This window comes from Palaemon carinicauda, chromosome 5 (assembly GCF_036898095.1).
Source record: "Palaemon carinicauda isolate YSFRI2023 chromosome 5, ASM3689809v2, whole genome shotgun sequence".
Classification (NCBI taxonomy): Eukaryota; Metazoa; Arthropoda; class Malacostraca; order Decapoda; family Palaemonidae; genus Palaemon; species Palaemon carinicauda.
Window position 1 is genome coordinate 170,006,464 of NC_090729.1, and position 17,500 is coordinate 170,023,963.

A 17,500-nucleotide genomic window follows, 5' to 3' on the forward strand; every position below is an offset into this window, starting at 1 on the left:
GACATTCTCTTCCCTTTGCAAAGCTTTACCTCTGTGTTGCCTGGATTTTGTAATACATTCGTCCAGTTACATTTGATTTCGTCCGCAATCCTCACTTTGAATGTTTCCCTTCGCTTCTTGTTCGTGTTCATAAGGTAGCTCGTAATCTCTCAATTATTACCCTTCATTGGTCGATCTTTTTAATTCATTCTCTCTCTATCTCTCTCTCCTCTCTCTCTCTCCTCTCTCTCTCTCTCTCTCTCTCTCTCTCTCTCTCTCTCTCTCTCTCTCAATTCCAACAAAGAGACGAGACGGACATAACTAAAGGTTTATATGTGGACTTCTTTGGTCAATGGAATTTATACCATCTGAATCAGCAGGTTTGTTGGGGGCTTTATGGAACTATGGGGGTCTTTGAGGCGGTAGTCAGGGATACTTGGAAAGGGTCCTGGAAGACGTCATGAGAGAGAGAGAGAGAGAGAGAGAGAGAGAGAGAGAGAGAGAGAGAGAGAGAGAGAGAGAGAGAGAGAGAATTTGTAGCTTAAAACTGCCCTGGTCAACGTTTAGCCATATAAAATTCCTGTTAGACTGGGGATATTTCCGGGGGGGGGGGGTCATCGGATCACAATTTCAACCATCCTAATGGGAGATATTCATAAAAATGAAGGATATCCTTGTAAGCATGAGGTAGAAGTACAAGGTAATTCTCTGAAGCAAAAGGTAGAAGTATAAGCAAATCTTTCTTTCCATATTCATATTGATTACCTTTTACTTGCGAGGATATCCTCCAAGCAGAAGTAAAAGGTTGACTCGTGTTTCGGGAGCGCTTAGTTACATGTTGGAACTTGTAGATTTCATTTGTGCTGTCAAGATAAGAAAGTTTAGTATTTATAATACGTATTTAATGCCCTGTTTTTACTTGTATTTAATTGTTTACACATCAGAAAGAACACAGACGCCGCCGCGCCTTCCCCAAAGCCTCGCTGGCGACATCTATCCCCCACCCCTTGCATTAGAAGTTCTTTGACCTCTTTTTAGCTCCCACACCCCTTGCATTAGAAGTTCTTTGACATCCTTTTAGCTCCCACGCCCCTTGCATTAGAAGTTCTTTGACCTCGTTTTAGCTCCCACACCCCTTGCATTAGAAGTTTTTTAACCTCTTTTTAGCTCCCACACCCCTTGCATTAAAAGTTTTTTTTACCTCTTTTTAGCTCCCATGCCCCTTGCATTAGAAGTTTTTTTACCTCTTTTTAGCTCCCACACCCCTTGCATTAGAATTTCTTTGACCTCTTTTTAGCTCCCACACCCCTTGCATTAGAAGTTCTTTGACCTCTTTTTAGCTCCCCCACCCCTTGCATTAGAAGTTCTTTGACCTCTTTTTAGCTCCCCCACCCCTTGCATTAGCAGTTCTTTGACCTCTTTTTAGCTCCCCCACCCCTTGCATTAAAGTTTTTTTTTACCTCTTTTTAGCTCCCCCACCCCTTGCATTAGAAGTTCTTTGACCTCTTTTTAGCTCCCCCACCCCTTGCATTAGAAGTTCTTTGACCTCTTTTTAGCTCCCCCACCCCTTGCATTAGAAGTTCTTTGACCTCCTTTTAGCACCCCCACCCCTTGCATTAGAAGTTCTTTGACCTTTTTTTAGCACCCCCACCCCTTGCATTAGAAGTTCTTTGACCTCTTTTTAGCTCCCACACCCCTTGCATTAGAAGTTCTTTGACCTCTTTTTAGCTCCCCCACCCCTTGCATTAGAAGATCTTTGACCTCTATTTAGCTCCCCCACCCCTTGCATTAGAAGTTCTTTGACCTCTTTTTAGCTCCCCCACCCCTTGCATTAAAGTTCTTTGACCTCTTTTTAGCTCCCCCACCCCTTGCATTAAAGTTCTTTGACCTCGTTTTACCTCCCCCCACCCCTTGCATTAGAAGTTCTTGGACCTCTTTTTAGCTCCCACACCCTTTGCATTAGAAGTTCTTGGACCTCTTTTTAGCTCCCCCACCCCTTGCATTAGAAGTTCTTTGACCTCTTTTTAGCTCCCACACCCTTTGCATTAGCAGTTCTTTGACCTCTTTTTAGCTCCCCCACCCCTTGCATTAAAGTTTTTTGACCTCGTTTTAGCTCCCCCACCCCTTGCATTAGAAGTTCTTTGACCTCTTTTTAGCTCCCACACCCTTTGCATTAGAAGTTCTTTGACCTCCTTTTAGCACCCACACCCCTTGCATTAGAAGTTCTTTGACCTCTTTTTAGCTCCCCCACCCCTTGCATTAGAAGTTCTTACACCTCTTTTTAGCTCCCACACCCTTTGCATTAGAAGTTCTTTGACCTCCTTTTAGCACCCCCACCCCTTGCATTAGAAGTTTTTTTACCTCTTTTTAGCTCCCACACCCCTTGCATTAGAAGTTCTTTGACCTCTTTTTAGCTCCCACACCCCTTGCATTACAAGTTATTTGACCTCTTTTTAGCTCCCACACCTCTAGCATTAGAAGTTCTTTGACTTCTTTTTAGCTCCCACACCTCTAGCATTAGAAGTTCTTTGATCTCTTTTTAGCTCCCACACCTCTAGTATTAGAAGTTCTTTGACCTCTTTTTAGCTCCCACACCCCTTGCATTAGAAGTTCTTTGACCTCTTTTTAGCTCCCACACCTCTAGCATTAGAAGTTCTTTGATCTCTTTTTAGCTCCCACACCTCTAGTATTAGAAGTTCTTTGACCCCTTTTTAGCTCCCACACCTCTAGCATTAGAAGTTCTTTGACCTCTTTTTAGCTCCCACACCTCTAGCATTAGAAGTTCTTTGACTTCTTTTTAGCTCCCACACCTCAAGCATTAGAAGTTCTTTGACCTCTCTTTATAGCTCCTACACCTTTAATATTAGAAGTTCTTTGACCTCTCTCTTTACCTCCCACACTTCTAGCATTAGAAGTTCTTTGACATATATTTCTAGGTTCCATACTTTTAGCATTAGAGGGTCTTCGATCTATATTTTGAGGTGCCTTACTTCTAGCATTAGAGGCGCCTTACTTCTAGCATTAGAGGCGCCTTACTTCTAGCGTTAGAGGCGCTCTATTTTTAGGTGTCTTACCTCTGGCATTAGAGGCTCCTCTTCGCTGTTTTCTCCTGTCTTCTAGTTTTCAAGATCTTCTTTCATTAGATTATCTTTTTCTTTCGAGATTCCATTCTTTTTCGAGATTCCATTCTTTTTCGAGATTCCATTCTTTTTCGAGATTCCATTCTTTTTCGAGATTCCATTCTTTTTCGAGATTCCATTCTTTTTCGAGATTCCATTCTTTTTCGAGATTCCATTCTTTTTCGAGATTGCATTCTCTTTCGAGATTGCATTCTCTTTCGAGATTGCATTCTCTTTTCCTTAGTTCGTCAGTGTCCTAGATTTCAAAAGATTTCAGTGCCGCGAGTCCCTCACTTCGTCAGATTCCTCAGGGAAATCGAAGGCATTTATTCTTTACCTATCTGGGCAATGAGTAAAGAGATGAATACTATCGATTTCTCCGCATACACTATCATGCCAAAGTAAATGACGAGCAACATGATATATTTACCAATTTCGTCTGGATATGTCCTTACTTCAATGACGAATTTTGGGACAATCCTATTGAACTACACATCACTCACCGTTCAGTTGAACCATTCTGCCTCCATCCTCATTCCCCGCAATCCGGTTTTGCACCGATACAAAGCCTCGTACTTTTCCAAGAGTGTGCTTTTAATAAGACGTCGTCGCAAAAGCCCAAGTAAGGGATCCTTCAAGGCGCATACATTATGATCTTCAAAGCTCAGCCGCCAACGGAAGATCCCGTGTCTTTCTATAAGTCGGGCGATATAAAACGAACGATCGGCAACTTCGGCAGAAACCAAAACCATCTGTAGTTGATGGTGTTCCGAAGACGTAACACACAATTCTTACCGGCAGCTTCCTATTCCGCCAGAACGCGATCTCTGCGAGTTAAGTGAAATCCTTCTCCCAGTCATCAACTCATTTCCTCTTACTCCTATTGACGCGCAATTCCTTGGTTAGATTTCGCCAGCTACATACAGATCATGTGAGGTGTTGCAGGCTACGTTTGAAAAAAATGAAGATCATGTCTTCAGAAGTCATTTGAAGCTCGGGGAGGAGTTGTTCAGGACTGCTCTTGGAAATTTCAGTTCTGGAGTCATTCAGAAATCCATGTTAAGTATACGGCTATGTCCTTTGAAGACTTTTGGAAATTCGGGAAAGTTTTCTTCCGAACCCGTTCTGAGATTCATTTCTGGAGGCATTCAGAATTCCATGCTAAGTCTATGGCTATTTTTTCTGAAGCCATTTGGAAATCCGGGAAAGTTTTCTTCCGATATCGTTCTGAGATTCCGTTCTGGATGCATTCAGAATTCCATGCTAAGTCTATGGCTATTTCTTCTGAAGCCATTTGGAAATCCGAGAAGATTTTCTTCCGAATTCTTTTAGGACTCGCGAAAAAATCCATTCTTGTTTGATAACCATAATAATGATAATAATGATAATAATAAATAATAATAAATAATAATAATAATAATAATGATAATAATAATAATAATAATAATAATAATAATAAAATACGTGATTTGATTTTATGGATTAGTTGAAAAGATTTGAAGACGCTAAACGCTGAACTTTGCAGTTTGAAGAAAACTTTAAGATATCAGAGCGAAGGGTAATTGAGGTTTAAAGCAAACCGAATTAAAATAGTTTATTTCAGCTAAATTATTTCAGGTTTGGGATTTAGAACAATCTATTTCTGGTACGAATCGATATGTATGTGTGTGTATATATATATATATATATATATATATATATATATATATATATATATGTATAGTTTGTGTATAAACATGCATGTATATAAGCTTGCAGTATATGAATATTATGTATATATGTATATTTATACGATGTATATATATACATATATATACACAGACATATATATACATACATATACATAGATTTATATATATGAACTATATCTATTATATGAATACAGCATATTTGCATGTACTGTACACACACACGCGCGCGCGCACACACACACATATATATACATACATATATATATATATATATATATATATATATATATATATATATATATATATATATATATATACTGTTTGTACATACATACATCCCTAAATACAGCAGCCTTCGTATTCTCCCAACTGTTTATACATGCAAAAGCAAATGTAAAATGCATATCACCAAGTTATGGCTTAACCTTGATATTTCATAGAGATTCCAGGTTTGGACAAGATATCTGTCCGCAAGCCACTGTACATTTTGTTCTTCCAAACGGAATAACATCTTGAAATCACGATCAAGTGTGGGTAAACGGGGCATGTATTGTTCAACATGCCTCACATCCACAAAATTTGCCATCGTGCTGAGAATCGGACAGAACAACCTTTCTCTTCGAACTGCAGTCTGCTACTGACCAGACTCAGCTTTTTCGAAGCATATGCTCTTTATATGAAGTAAAGGGTCTTCTTTATGTATAACCATTTACTTTTATGTGATTATAAGGATATGCTTTTGCTCTAAAAGTAGAAACTTTTGCTTGAAATGTTTATGAATACAAGTAGAAGGATTTTCTTCATATTTTGCACGTATAAGCATATCCTTTTCTTTATGAATACCGCCCAATGAAACTGTTTTTAGAATATTACTCGCATGCAAGTTTAAGATTGAGGATTTAGAAACAGAAGGGCGTGAATAATACTGTTTGCGTGTATTTCTCATCTTGGAAGAGAGCACAGAGGAAGCCCTGAGAGGTTCCAGTTCCTAAAATTTTCATTTTTTTTTTTTTTTTTTTTTTTTTTTTTTTTTTTTTTAACCCTTGGCATTGTTCTCACTTTTTTCTGAAACTTGTGATAATCTGTTTTGGTCCTCTTCATTCGACCCGATGGAGCAAACATTTGCTGCTAAAGTAGGTGCCTCTTTTTTTCTAACCATTATTTTGTGTACATTATACAATTTTTATAAATCTCTTATTCCTCTAACATAACCCATCCAGAGTTTTCATGCATTCTTTTAGTAAGATTGATAATTTTTGTGACCTTTTATGGATGTACGAAAGTAAAAAGTAAAGCTGACTGGTGTCACAACAATTATATCTATCATCGCCTGCCAGCTTAAACTAAAGATAGCAGAGTTGAAGGCGAAGAGGAGTTAATTTTCGGTAGTTTCATAGTTAGGAGCATTTGGCAATGTTTAATTCATTTACGCAAAGAGCTTGTAAATATAATACATTTAGTTTATATGAGAAAAGACTGAGGGGAATACACTCGTCACATTCCTAGTTGTACTGCAAAATGGCATGCCATAAATATGCAAAGTATTATGGAAATTTCTCCAGGTTGTAATGAATACAGGCATTCGTGTTATTCTCATTTTATTAATTTTTGTGTGCAAAAGTATCTTTGTTTTTTATTTTTTTATTTTATTTTTTTATTTTTTATATAAAATCGGTGGTATTCATTTTAGTAATAGAATATATGGTATTTAAGGATATTATCATTGAAAGATTTTTCTCTTTTGTCCGGTCTTATATAGTTTTAAAAAAGTATAATTTGCATGCACATATCTTGTACTTATATGCATGTCCTCGAAAATTTCGCTTAGTAGTAATAAGTAGAAGTAACTTTTATAAATATTTATTTGCGTAATCTTATCCGAGTATTTAGTCATATATCAAATTTAACGTTGAATCCATATACTACTGCTGCTTCTCATTGCCATTCTTATATTTTGTTAATATTTGTCGCTATTATTTTTTATACCACTATAATTACTGATACCGTTATTATTATTTTATTTTTATTATTATTATTATTATTATTATTATTATTATTATTATTATTATTTTTATTTTTATTTTTATTTTTATTTTTATTTTTATTTTTATTTTTATTTTTATTTTTATTATTTTTATTTTTATTTTTATTTTTATTTTTATTTTTATTTTTATTTTTATTTTTATTTTTATTTTTATTTTTATTTTTTTTTTTATTTTTATTTTTATTTTTATTTTTATTTTTATTTTTATTTTTATTTTTATTTTTATTTTTATTTTTATTTTTATTTTTATTTTTATTTTTATTTTTATTTTTATTTTTATTTTTATTTTTATTTTTATTTTTATTTTTATTTTTATTTTTATTTTTATTTTTATTTTTATTTTTATTTTTATTTTTATTTTTATTTTTATTTTTATTTTTATTTTTATTTTTATTTTTATTTTTATTTTTATTTTTATTTTTATTTTTATTTTTATTTTTATTTTTATTTTTATTTTTATTTTTATTATTATTATTATTATTATTATTATTAGAACCCCTCTTCCTTTTTTTTCCTCCATCCAATGAAAAGATTATGCCTAATGGACTTTGCTCGTCTCCCCTATACACAATACAAAGCAAATGTCTTGGCTACATACAAGATCTACATATATAGACGTTGGCTACATATATGTGTATAAACATTTGTATGAAAATTCCTGACGAGTTACAAAGATTAAATTTTTTATTTCACTTTATTCAGAACTGCCTCGTAATGTGCGCTGCGTGATGTCAGTTTTACTTCTATTCATTTTTCATATTTCATTATTTTAGAATTCTAAAGAAACGGAACTAAATATTTTGTACACGCGCAAAACCAAGGCCCTCTCGAAATACTTGAAACGGCCTTGGCAAAACTCGTCTGAATATGAGATTTTACTTTTGTTAAATTGGTCAAAAGTAAATGGCATCGATGTTTGAAGAAACATAGAGCTTTGGTTAATAAGGACTACGGAAAGAAGTGACCTGCTTTTGAAACTAAAACGTTTCGGTTAAAGTAAATATTATCAAGCAAATTCCATTAACAACATTACGCAAAGTAACGAAATGTTTCTAACTCGCGTTGACACTGTGGTATTGTTTACTGATAATTGCTGGTTAACCAACTTAAACAATTTCTGGTTAACCAAGAGACTTGGAATTATTTGAATGTTTAATTTTCGATTTATTTTTTCCTCATATAATTCTTTTTAAAATTAATCTGTTGGCGAAGACGGAGCAATGTCAATCTTGATGATCAAAACTACGATATACTCGCTCTTGTCGGTGGTGCTGTAACTAAGAAAGTTAAATTTGTTAGCAGTATTTTGTCTTATCATCCGTCACAGTTGGTCAGGAATAAAATAAAAAGAATTTCCAAAGAATACTTTAATGACTGTTCAGTTCTAAAGTTAATTGATTTTCGGTGATCAATATATCCAGAAGAAATTTTTAATTCTCTCATTTTGCCTTGTTTCGAGTATTGTTCTCCTGTCTGGTTTTCAACGGTTGACTCATCTTAATTTGTTAGACAAAAGCTTGGTCTTCATTTTTGTTCCTGATCTATATGTTAATCTCTTGGACCGTATTTCATTAGTTCTTTGTATGTTGCATAAATATTTTCATGATTCTGACCATCGTTTGATCCAGATCTTCCCAGATAGTACCATCCTTTACGCAGTACTTTTTTATAGTTTTGCAGTAAATTATAATAGTTAAGACATCTCCATCATAACGCTCAATACAACATGGCATTCTAGATTTATTCATGCTATGACCAGATAATGGAATGATCTTCCTAATCAGGCAGTTGAATTGGGGCCGCTTCTGAAGTTCAAACTTGCAGTGAATATTTTTTTTGAACAAGCTGACATAAGATTGCCCAAGTTTATATATGACATTTATTTTAACGATGTTGCTGATCTTAAGATATTTTATATTAGTTAGTTCTCATATAGTTCATTTCCTTTTCTCACTAGGCTATTTTTCACTTGAGGGCATCCGAATCTTCCAACTAGGGTTGTACCTTGGCTATATAGTAGTGATGCCGCTAATATGCTTAATGTGGTCCATACCATCGTTTTCACGTGCATTCTTTTCTTGCTTACTTTTTATCTACCCTTTCTAGTAATTAAGCGTATATTTATGCCTTATTTTTAACGTGAGAACAATTTCGTAACATGAGTTTCCAATGCAAGTTTATGTGAATTTTGTCTTAGGTTTTATATTACTAGAGACTTCTGTTAAAAAGAAAGAAATGCACGATTAGTTCGCTTCGAGTATGTAGAAACGAAATGGATTTTAGTGGCTAAGTAAAAACTTTCACTTATATTATATATATATATATATATATATATATATATATATATATATATATATATATATATATATATATATATATATATATATATATATACACATAATTATATATATTATATGTATATATATATAATTATATATATACACATTATATTTATATATATAATTATATATATATGTATATATAAACATAATTATATATATGTATATATATAATCATATATATACACATTATATTTATATTTATAATTATATATATATGTATATATATATAATTATATATATACACATTATATTTATATATATAATTATATATATATGTATATATAATTATATTTATTTAAATATATATATAATTATACATATACACACATATAATTATATTTATTTATATATATATAATTATATTTTATTTTTGTATAATTATATATATTTATTTTATATATATATATATATATATATATATATATATATATATATATATATATATATATATATATATATATATATATTATAATATGTATATTATATATAATTAAATTTATATATATATATATATATATATATATATATATATATATATATATATATATATATATATATATTGTATGTGTACTTTTATATTTATTTAAGCAACATTTTTTAAATATTTTCCGTTGACCTAAATAGTGATATTTGCCTGGTAGGTAGGCGCCTGTAGTAATTTGTCTTAGTATTAGTAAATCCACCCCTTTAAAAGATACTTGTAAATGTGAAGTGTAAAGCCTTTTGTACCATAAACTTACTGTCCATCTGTTAACTATTGCAGTAATTTGGGTATTGTATACCTGATAGTTAGCAGGTTGTGGTTAGTCGAAACACACAAGACCATGAGGTTATGAACCTCTTCTTTCTTCCATATATTCACTCACACTTTAGTTAATTCATCCTAGTTTTTACTCTTAATTTATGATGGCGTTAAATGACCTCACAGGACCGACCCAGGATCTGGCCCTCGCCTAAATTCTATAATCCATTTCTGCTTTATAGTGAGTGACCCCATTGCCTCTGCCCTGAGGCCCCATTAATCTGTATTTTTAACGTAATTTGCGATATTTTTATGGCGTTTTAGTTCTAGGCTTGTTAAATTCCACTCGTTAATCGTGGAATGGCAAGATATATGCTTGAGTAATTAACATACATTTACTTGATTAATGATTTAATTTATTTCTTTATCATTTTCAGGTTCCCCAGAGAGCAGCAGACACTGAAGAATCACTTTTATTTCACCGATTTCGAGAGACACAATGCTGAGATCGCTGCCTTCCATCTTGACAGGTATGAGAGATTGAATGATCGATTTATTTTTTATTGTAAACTGGTTAACACAAATTGTGGTCATTAAACGCTGGTGACCCATTTTCTAACTTTTGTCTTGTCATTTTTTTCCTTGGAATTTATCCTTTACTGAGAGAGAGAGAGAGAGAGAGAGAGAGAGAGAGAGAGAGAGAGAGAGAGAGAGAGAGAGAGAGAGTTGGGGGGGGGGGGGGGGCGGTTTCTGCATATTTTATAGGTTGGGTAGAACTAATGGAACAGACGAAAACCTTCCTAGCTATGGGTTCTTTTATTTATTTTTCGGAACAGAACTATCTATATGATGAACGTTGAAGTGAAATTGGTGTCTTGTCCATGTTAGTTTTTCTTCTTGTATACTTTTTATTAAGGCATATACATTTTACAAATTTTAAACTCGGCTCTATTTCACTTTTTACCCTATTTTTTTATCATTCGTGTACATTTTAATTTTATGGAACATTTTATTTTATAATCGTTAAGAGCAAGCATGTGCGTAACTACGATATATTACGAGAGGAATGTCTTTTTAAGTCTCTTGGAAGCTGTATTAGGTAAATTCAGTAGTAAATTTTATTACTCTACTCAGGCTAGTGAAATATTACACTCATAAAAGGTGATGAATTGGTGTTTCCAAGAGAGTATGAAATTTGACCCTTTTGGTAAATTTGAAAAAAGAAAAACGCAGCAGTAATATAAAGTATTTTTCATCTGTTGCATCCTTCATGTTTCACGGTACACGAAATTTTTATTTTTACTCTAGATATATAAGCATCTATCAGTCTAAAAGACCATTCGCTATCACAGTATTGTTTTAAAAAAAAAAAAAAAAAAAAAAAAAAAAAAACTTCCCATGTGTGAAAGAAGAGAGGAATAAACGAACAGATAAGTGAAAGATGTATAAATAAATACATTAATAACTCATGTATGAACATTGTCGGCTGGAAATTTATAATGTACCTAATGAGAGCAGAGTTCATTTGACGTCTGATAAATGGCGGGAGTAAGCGATGATAGCTCACGTTAATTATTGTTGTAGAATTATTATCTTCCGCTGGAGATCACGGCGATTAAAAAGACATGGGTGCAGCTAATCTCCCTAAACGCATCGCTAATTTAAAGTGTTGAACTCTCATCACGAAAATATATCTTCAGCATAAATGGGAGAAATTTTTCAACAGTTTGGAATTGGGGACTTTGAAATAGAGACGGGACCGGAGGGCAGTATAAGCTTTTCAGCTTATAAATACCTTAAATGGAAATCTCTCGAAAACAAAAACATTCGATGAAAGATGAATATGAAGTTAAAAATGCTATTGCGTGGTCGTTGAAAATGGTTATGAAAATGTTGGGCTGGATTCCACTTTTGGAGAGGGTGTTATCGGAAATGACACCGATATAGATGACACTGACATGGCTTGCCAGACCCCTTGTGTACTAGATTTTGTCTTCAAGATGGACGAGAATTTTATTTCATGCAGCTAGTTTACGAGGAAACTGGCAGTCTGGTGTATGAAGAAAAAAAAATATAGATCATGATCTTATCATCCACACTATTGCATATCTAGATGTGTAGGATTGATAGGTTTTGGTCGCTTATCCATCCACGTAATGCTTGAAAATGGATGGAAAATCTGGATACAGGAAAAGTTCATGATATTGGAGAACACTGCTGATTTTTTTTTTTTTTTTTTTTTTTTTTTTTTTTTTTTTTTTTTTTTTTTTTTTTTTTATATTATTGTTGAGGAAACTTGAGAAACATTTAAAAGATTTGTGATCCGTAGCTTTTAGGAGGATAAAATTATTGTAACCGAAAACGTCAGCGAAAGCCAATACTTTAGAAAATGGGAGAAGAGGGAAAATGAATTCATGTAAATTCTTCTATTTTTTTTCGAAGATTCTTTTGGGTTTTCAACAGGATATAGTATACGTGTATAATGTATACTAGTTTATATATATATATATATATATATATATATATATATATATATATATATATATATATATATATATATATATATATATATATATATAATAGTTTTTTCCAAGACTTAAACTGTTTACCTTAACGGCGTGAATCCAGTGAACATTCTGTAAAGGAGAGTTGGCACCAAGTCCCTTTATACATTCCCACATTGGTTTCCTCGTGACAATTCAAGTCTTCTCAATTGCCAATCTACATTCACACTACAGTACTACCTTTCTTGCTTCACTTATCCTGCCACTTGTTTCTTCATCTTACCAACATGTTATATTTACTTCCAAATACTTAATCCTGTGCACATTTCCATTCTTTCACTATTATGAACATTGTGCTCATCTTTGTGGTTTCAGGTTACCTTAGTCGAATAATTTACCCTCTTCACTATCCCAAATTCATGTGCTCGCATCCATTATTCTTCATTCCATTCATGAATAATTTTCTAACCCTGTATCTTTGTTCATGCATTCCATACCCGCATTCGTGTAAAAAAAAAAAAAAAAAAAAAAAAAAAAAAAAAAAAAAAAAAAAAGAAGAAGAAACGACACAGGTACTGAAAGAATCTTTGTTTCAGAGTTACGTTACACCAAATCAGTTCCTTTGTTTAAATGTGTCAAGTCTAAGGAATGCGCTTATTATATCATTAAAATTGGTAATAGTTTCGGAAATTTCAACAAACTTGTTGTTTTTTACCATATATTATCAATGCCCACTACGTAGCTTCTCTAAGGATTTTATTACAACGTTTTGCTCTCTTCCAAACTTCCCACATTATTGTTTCCTTCCGTTTTCAGTCCCATTCTCAAAATCCTCCTCCTACTATAATGCTGCTTTGTCTTACATGAACTCAATTACTTTTAACTTTATTTTTTTTTCTTCAGCCACTGTCAAATTATCACCACTGTTCTGTACTGTTCCATCTCCTTTTTACCCCCATCAGCTTAGGGTGTCTTCCCATTCTTCAACCTCTCACGGATCTTGTGTAGTAGTCACTAACATAAACATTATAAGCCTAACAACATTGATTTACTGTTTGGTCTCTCCTGTATCTTCCATATTCAATAGATCTTCATACATTGACGTAGGACTGCATTCGCCTTTTACAGTGTCTTTAATTTTGCGTTGTTTATTTCTACATAGATTCCCTCATTATCATTTCTGTCTGTATTTACTTCGGGAAAAACTTTATTCTCCTTTTATTTCTTTTACTTTTTTCTCTCATTATTCTTGATTACCTTATTCATCGTGGAGTATGCCATACATGATCTTCACTGATAGACAACCTTTAGATAGTCATAGTTTCCCCTACCAGGCCTTTTTCTATTCCTTCTCACCTTCCCATACCCACAAACACCCCTGATTATCCCATCATGAAATTTTACAAGCTGTTCCTCTACCACTTCCACCTTTAATAGTATTTCTTCCTTGTCTAATTAACCAAGGTTTTTTTTTCACCCCTTCCTCTTCAGCTTATTTCAAAAATTTTATCCAACCAAATAATTCGGTTATGCCTCCAGCCTCTTGTCTCAGCACTACATGCATCTACTTTTTTTTTTACCATCTACTCCTTATTACCACACCATGTTGGAAACTTCTCTGCACTACCTTTTCTTTTCTAATTAAGGTTATTATAATTCTTTGAGATCCCCCTTTTCCACCAAACAGACCATTCGTATTTACTCGAAGACCTAGATACTACCAACCAGCGTCTTATTTCTGTGTAACGTACCTTTGCATTTAAATCACCTAGTACAATCATATTCTCCAAACCCAGTCATATACACTCACCAAAACAAGTTTTACTCCCACTGCCTTCATTATTACCCAAAATCCTTGCACTAGCATATTTACCTCTCTCCTTAACCATACAGGCTCTACCCTGAAGATACTGTTTGCCTTCTCATTCCTGTACAGAGTGTCACACACCAAGGACCCACATTTAATGTAGATCTTAACGTTTTATTTTTTTCCAATCATTCACACTATTACTTAACGTAAAGTCGACTTTACTCGACTGTCCCTTCATACCTTCTCCTTTAGAGACCAGCGAAAATTCGGACACGTTTTCACTTTAGTATGAAAGAGAGAGAGAGAGAGAGAGAGAGAGGAGAGAGAGAGAGAGAGAGAGAGAGAGAGGAGAGAGAGAGAGAGAGAGAGAGAGAGAGAGAATATCATGATAGTTTCAAAACATAAATTTTAGGAAGACAGTAGGTTGATCAAAGAAGATCATAAAGGGGGAAATTATGGGCAAACTCCAGAGCGAAGGTAATACGTCAAGGAATTATCTTTGAAATTCTCCCGCTCTGTTTTTCGTAATTAAAGTTTGGAGAGGTTTGTCTGAGGTCGGAATAAAGTAGCTTAAGGCGCCCAAAAGGGAATCGTAAACTTTTGCCCAAGTCAACTTTGCTATCCCTAAGTCTATAGAGATTTGGGTGATGGATCATTTGTAATGCTAATTTTATTTGGAACGCCTAGGTATTCGCGTACTTCCGCCAACAACTCGCCTCCCTCTCCCAAAAAAAGTCTTGTTAGGCCGATTTATTTGAAAGTTAACCTTTTTTCAACCTGCTCGCTAATTACCATCACTCTGAAACTCTCGAAAAGGTAAAACAAACCCCATATGATGTAGGAAAGAAAGTTTTGGGCGTGTTGCTGATGCTTCGTCAGCTGTATATCGGGGCGAGAGATCTGGAAACAAATATTTGAAGAAACTTCTTTGCCGTACTCAGAAAATATGACCTGGTTCGTGGTGTGTATGCCGACACGTAAGTCACAGTAAAATGTACTTCTAAAAGTTTTGATGAAAGATTCAAACCCTTTTTTTTTTCTTAACATGCGAGGATTTAAAAAGCATAACACCTGTGAGGTAAAAAAAAACTCTCTCTCTCTCTCTCTCTCTCTCTCTCTCTCTCTCTCTCTCTCTCTCTCTCTCTCTCTCTCTCTCTCTCTCTCTCTCTCTCTCTCTCTCTCTCTCTCTCTCTCATATATATATATATATATATATATATATATATATATATATATATATATATATATATATATATATATATATATATAATATATATATAAATGTAAATCTATTTATATAGAATTTTTTTTTACTGTAAGGATGCGAGAGGCCAGAGGAGGACATTGAGGTGGATGGGAAGTTGTGGGATAAGAAAATAATTTGTGAATAAGATGTGGAATAGTTAATGAATGCCCCTGACGATGCTGATTAAGGATAGTGAAGAGAAACGGGTAAAATATAAGCGTTTGGAAGAGCAGAAAGTCGAGAAGAAATGTAAGACAGAGTATGATAAGTAGGGTGGAGGGAAGGAAAGAAAGGGAAGTAATGTAATATTAGTATTGATAGTGGGTTTTGAAAAGTTTTGAATTGTTATAATTCTGGAGTATATAGAACATAAAAATTAATTTAAAAAATGATCGTAAAAAAGGTCATAAAATGGCCAAAACAAGGTATGTAGCAGGTGGTGTGCGAAAGGTGGGTATGAGGCTTGAATTTTTATTGTAGGTTAAGGTATAAGCTTTATGCATCAATGGGGTGTTGAATTCGTTGAAGTGAGCTGGGTATGTTAGGGATGTGCTACCTTTTTAAATAAAGGGCCACTTGCAGGCATATATCTAGAATTATTGAGAGCCGCTCATCGAGGTGTTGGAAAGATATCTTCAGTATAAAAAACTGCATAATTAGTCTTGTATTTCTAAAGTATGAAAAACCTTCTGCAGTTACAAGAAGGCTTTATTGGACATGTGAATGACCTACAATATATTCTTAACCTCCCCACCCTAAACAAAATACTATTGATTTTTTACCCGGTTACCCAGGGCTTATTTATTATTATACTTGGCTATGATACGCACGTAGATATAATTGCTTGCTTGAATTGATAGGAACATCAAAACTTTATTTATGCAACCAAATAAAAACCTAATCTGGTGGGATGGCTGACTTTGTATTTGTTGGATCAACTGGTTAATATCAGGCTGAAAGGCTGATGTAGCAACACTTGGGTTGCCTTCTAAGTGTTGATCAGTTATTGAAAACCGATTTTTTTTAAAAATTAACCAGGTTCATTAAAAAAAAAAAAAAAATTTCTACCAAAAAATGCCATAATCTCCCTTTTGGATATGCTGTTTTGGTAAACGCTTATAGAACTGATATAATGAGCTATCACCATACTTTGTTTTTGTAGTTCCTTATTACATTGCAGTTCAGTTTCCATTTGCACATCCACAGAAAATAGGGAAGCAGTCTGTTCAATAGGTAGTGAGTGTTTTTAAGGTCATGGAATCTCATTGAAAATTTTTCTTGTAAGACTACCAACCATGCATATATTTCAGTTACCTCATCGCTTATCACATCATTATTTTCTTTTGAAAATTGGGCGTTATGATCTGTGAATCCAACAGTCGTAATTTTATGAAAATATTTATTTTTCCCTTGGAGCGAAACATTCAGGGCACTGGGATGGTCTGTTGTATCTAACAAAAATGCCAAATCACACTTCCATTCATTTTAGGGAGTTACCTTTCATGCTTAAGATGAGCAATTTAATTCTCAAGTTTATATGCGCTCTCTAGGATTCCTGCCTTACTTAGCCACCTGATTCAGCAAAAATACTTCATTATATCATAAGTGGTGTGAAAAGAATTGCAAGAGTAAGAAATTTGAAGATTCGTAGGAAGGGAAAGAGTCTAACATAGATAAAATAATGGATTAGTGTTTGTGGGTATTAAGTGGATGCCAATAGATGGTGAAATATGATACAATTTAGAGTTTGTTGGGGATAGAAGGCGATGAAGGCCTAGAAAGGGCTGGTAAAATGGCGTTTAAGACTTGTTAGATAGTACAGGCTTTGATGAGAGGGAGTGCAAGCAAGGTATGGGCGAGTAGCGAAAATGTATATGTAGTATACTTTTATTCGCGCACGATTCACATGTAAAATTGAATTTTCTGGACAGTATTTTCCCAGTTAACTCTTCATAGTGAAAACTGCTTAGTGTGGGAAACAAAATTATATATGTATGTAGCCTACAGTATGTGCACGCGCGTA

The 17,500-nt window shown here is 33.7% G+C and overlaps 3 protein-coding genes across 6 annotated transcripts in view; all 3 read left to right on the forward strand.

The window, feature by feature from the left end:
- The window catches only part of LOC137640409 (uncharacterized), a 205,415-nt gene extending 197,662 nt beyond the window's left edge, over nucleotides 1–7,753 (forward strand). Inside the window, exon 20 of the mRNA XM_068372967.1 lies at nucleotides 7,607–7,753. Within this exon, the coding sequence (XP_068229068.1) occupies nucleotides 7,607–7,753 (147 nt within the window). The remainder of the gene's footprint in view (nucleotides 1–7,606) is intronic.
- The window catches only part of LOC137641610 (prostaglandin reductase 1-like), a 581,256-nt gene that overhangs the window by 464,819 nt on the left and 98,937 nt on the right, over nucleotides 1–17,500 (forward strand). The gene's annotated exons all lie outside the window — the stretch shown is intronic.
- LOC137640410 (extracellular serine/threonine protein CG31145-like) overlaps nucleotides 8,054–17,500 on the forward strand; it is a 25,944-nt gene continuing 16,497 nt past the window's right edge. The window contains exons 1-2 of the mRNA XM_068372968.1: nucleotides 8,054–8,106; nucleotides 10,355–10,447. Coding sequence (XP_068229069.1) covers nucleotides 8,054–8,106; nucleotides 10,355–10,447 — 146 coding nt within the window. The remainder of the gene's footprint in view (nucleotides 8,107–10,354; nucleotides 10,448–17,500) is intronic.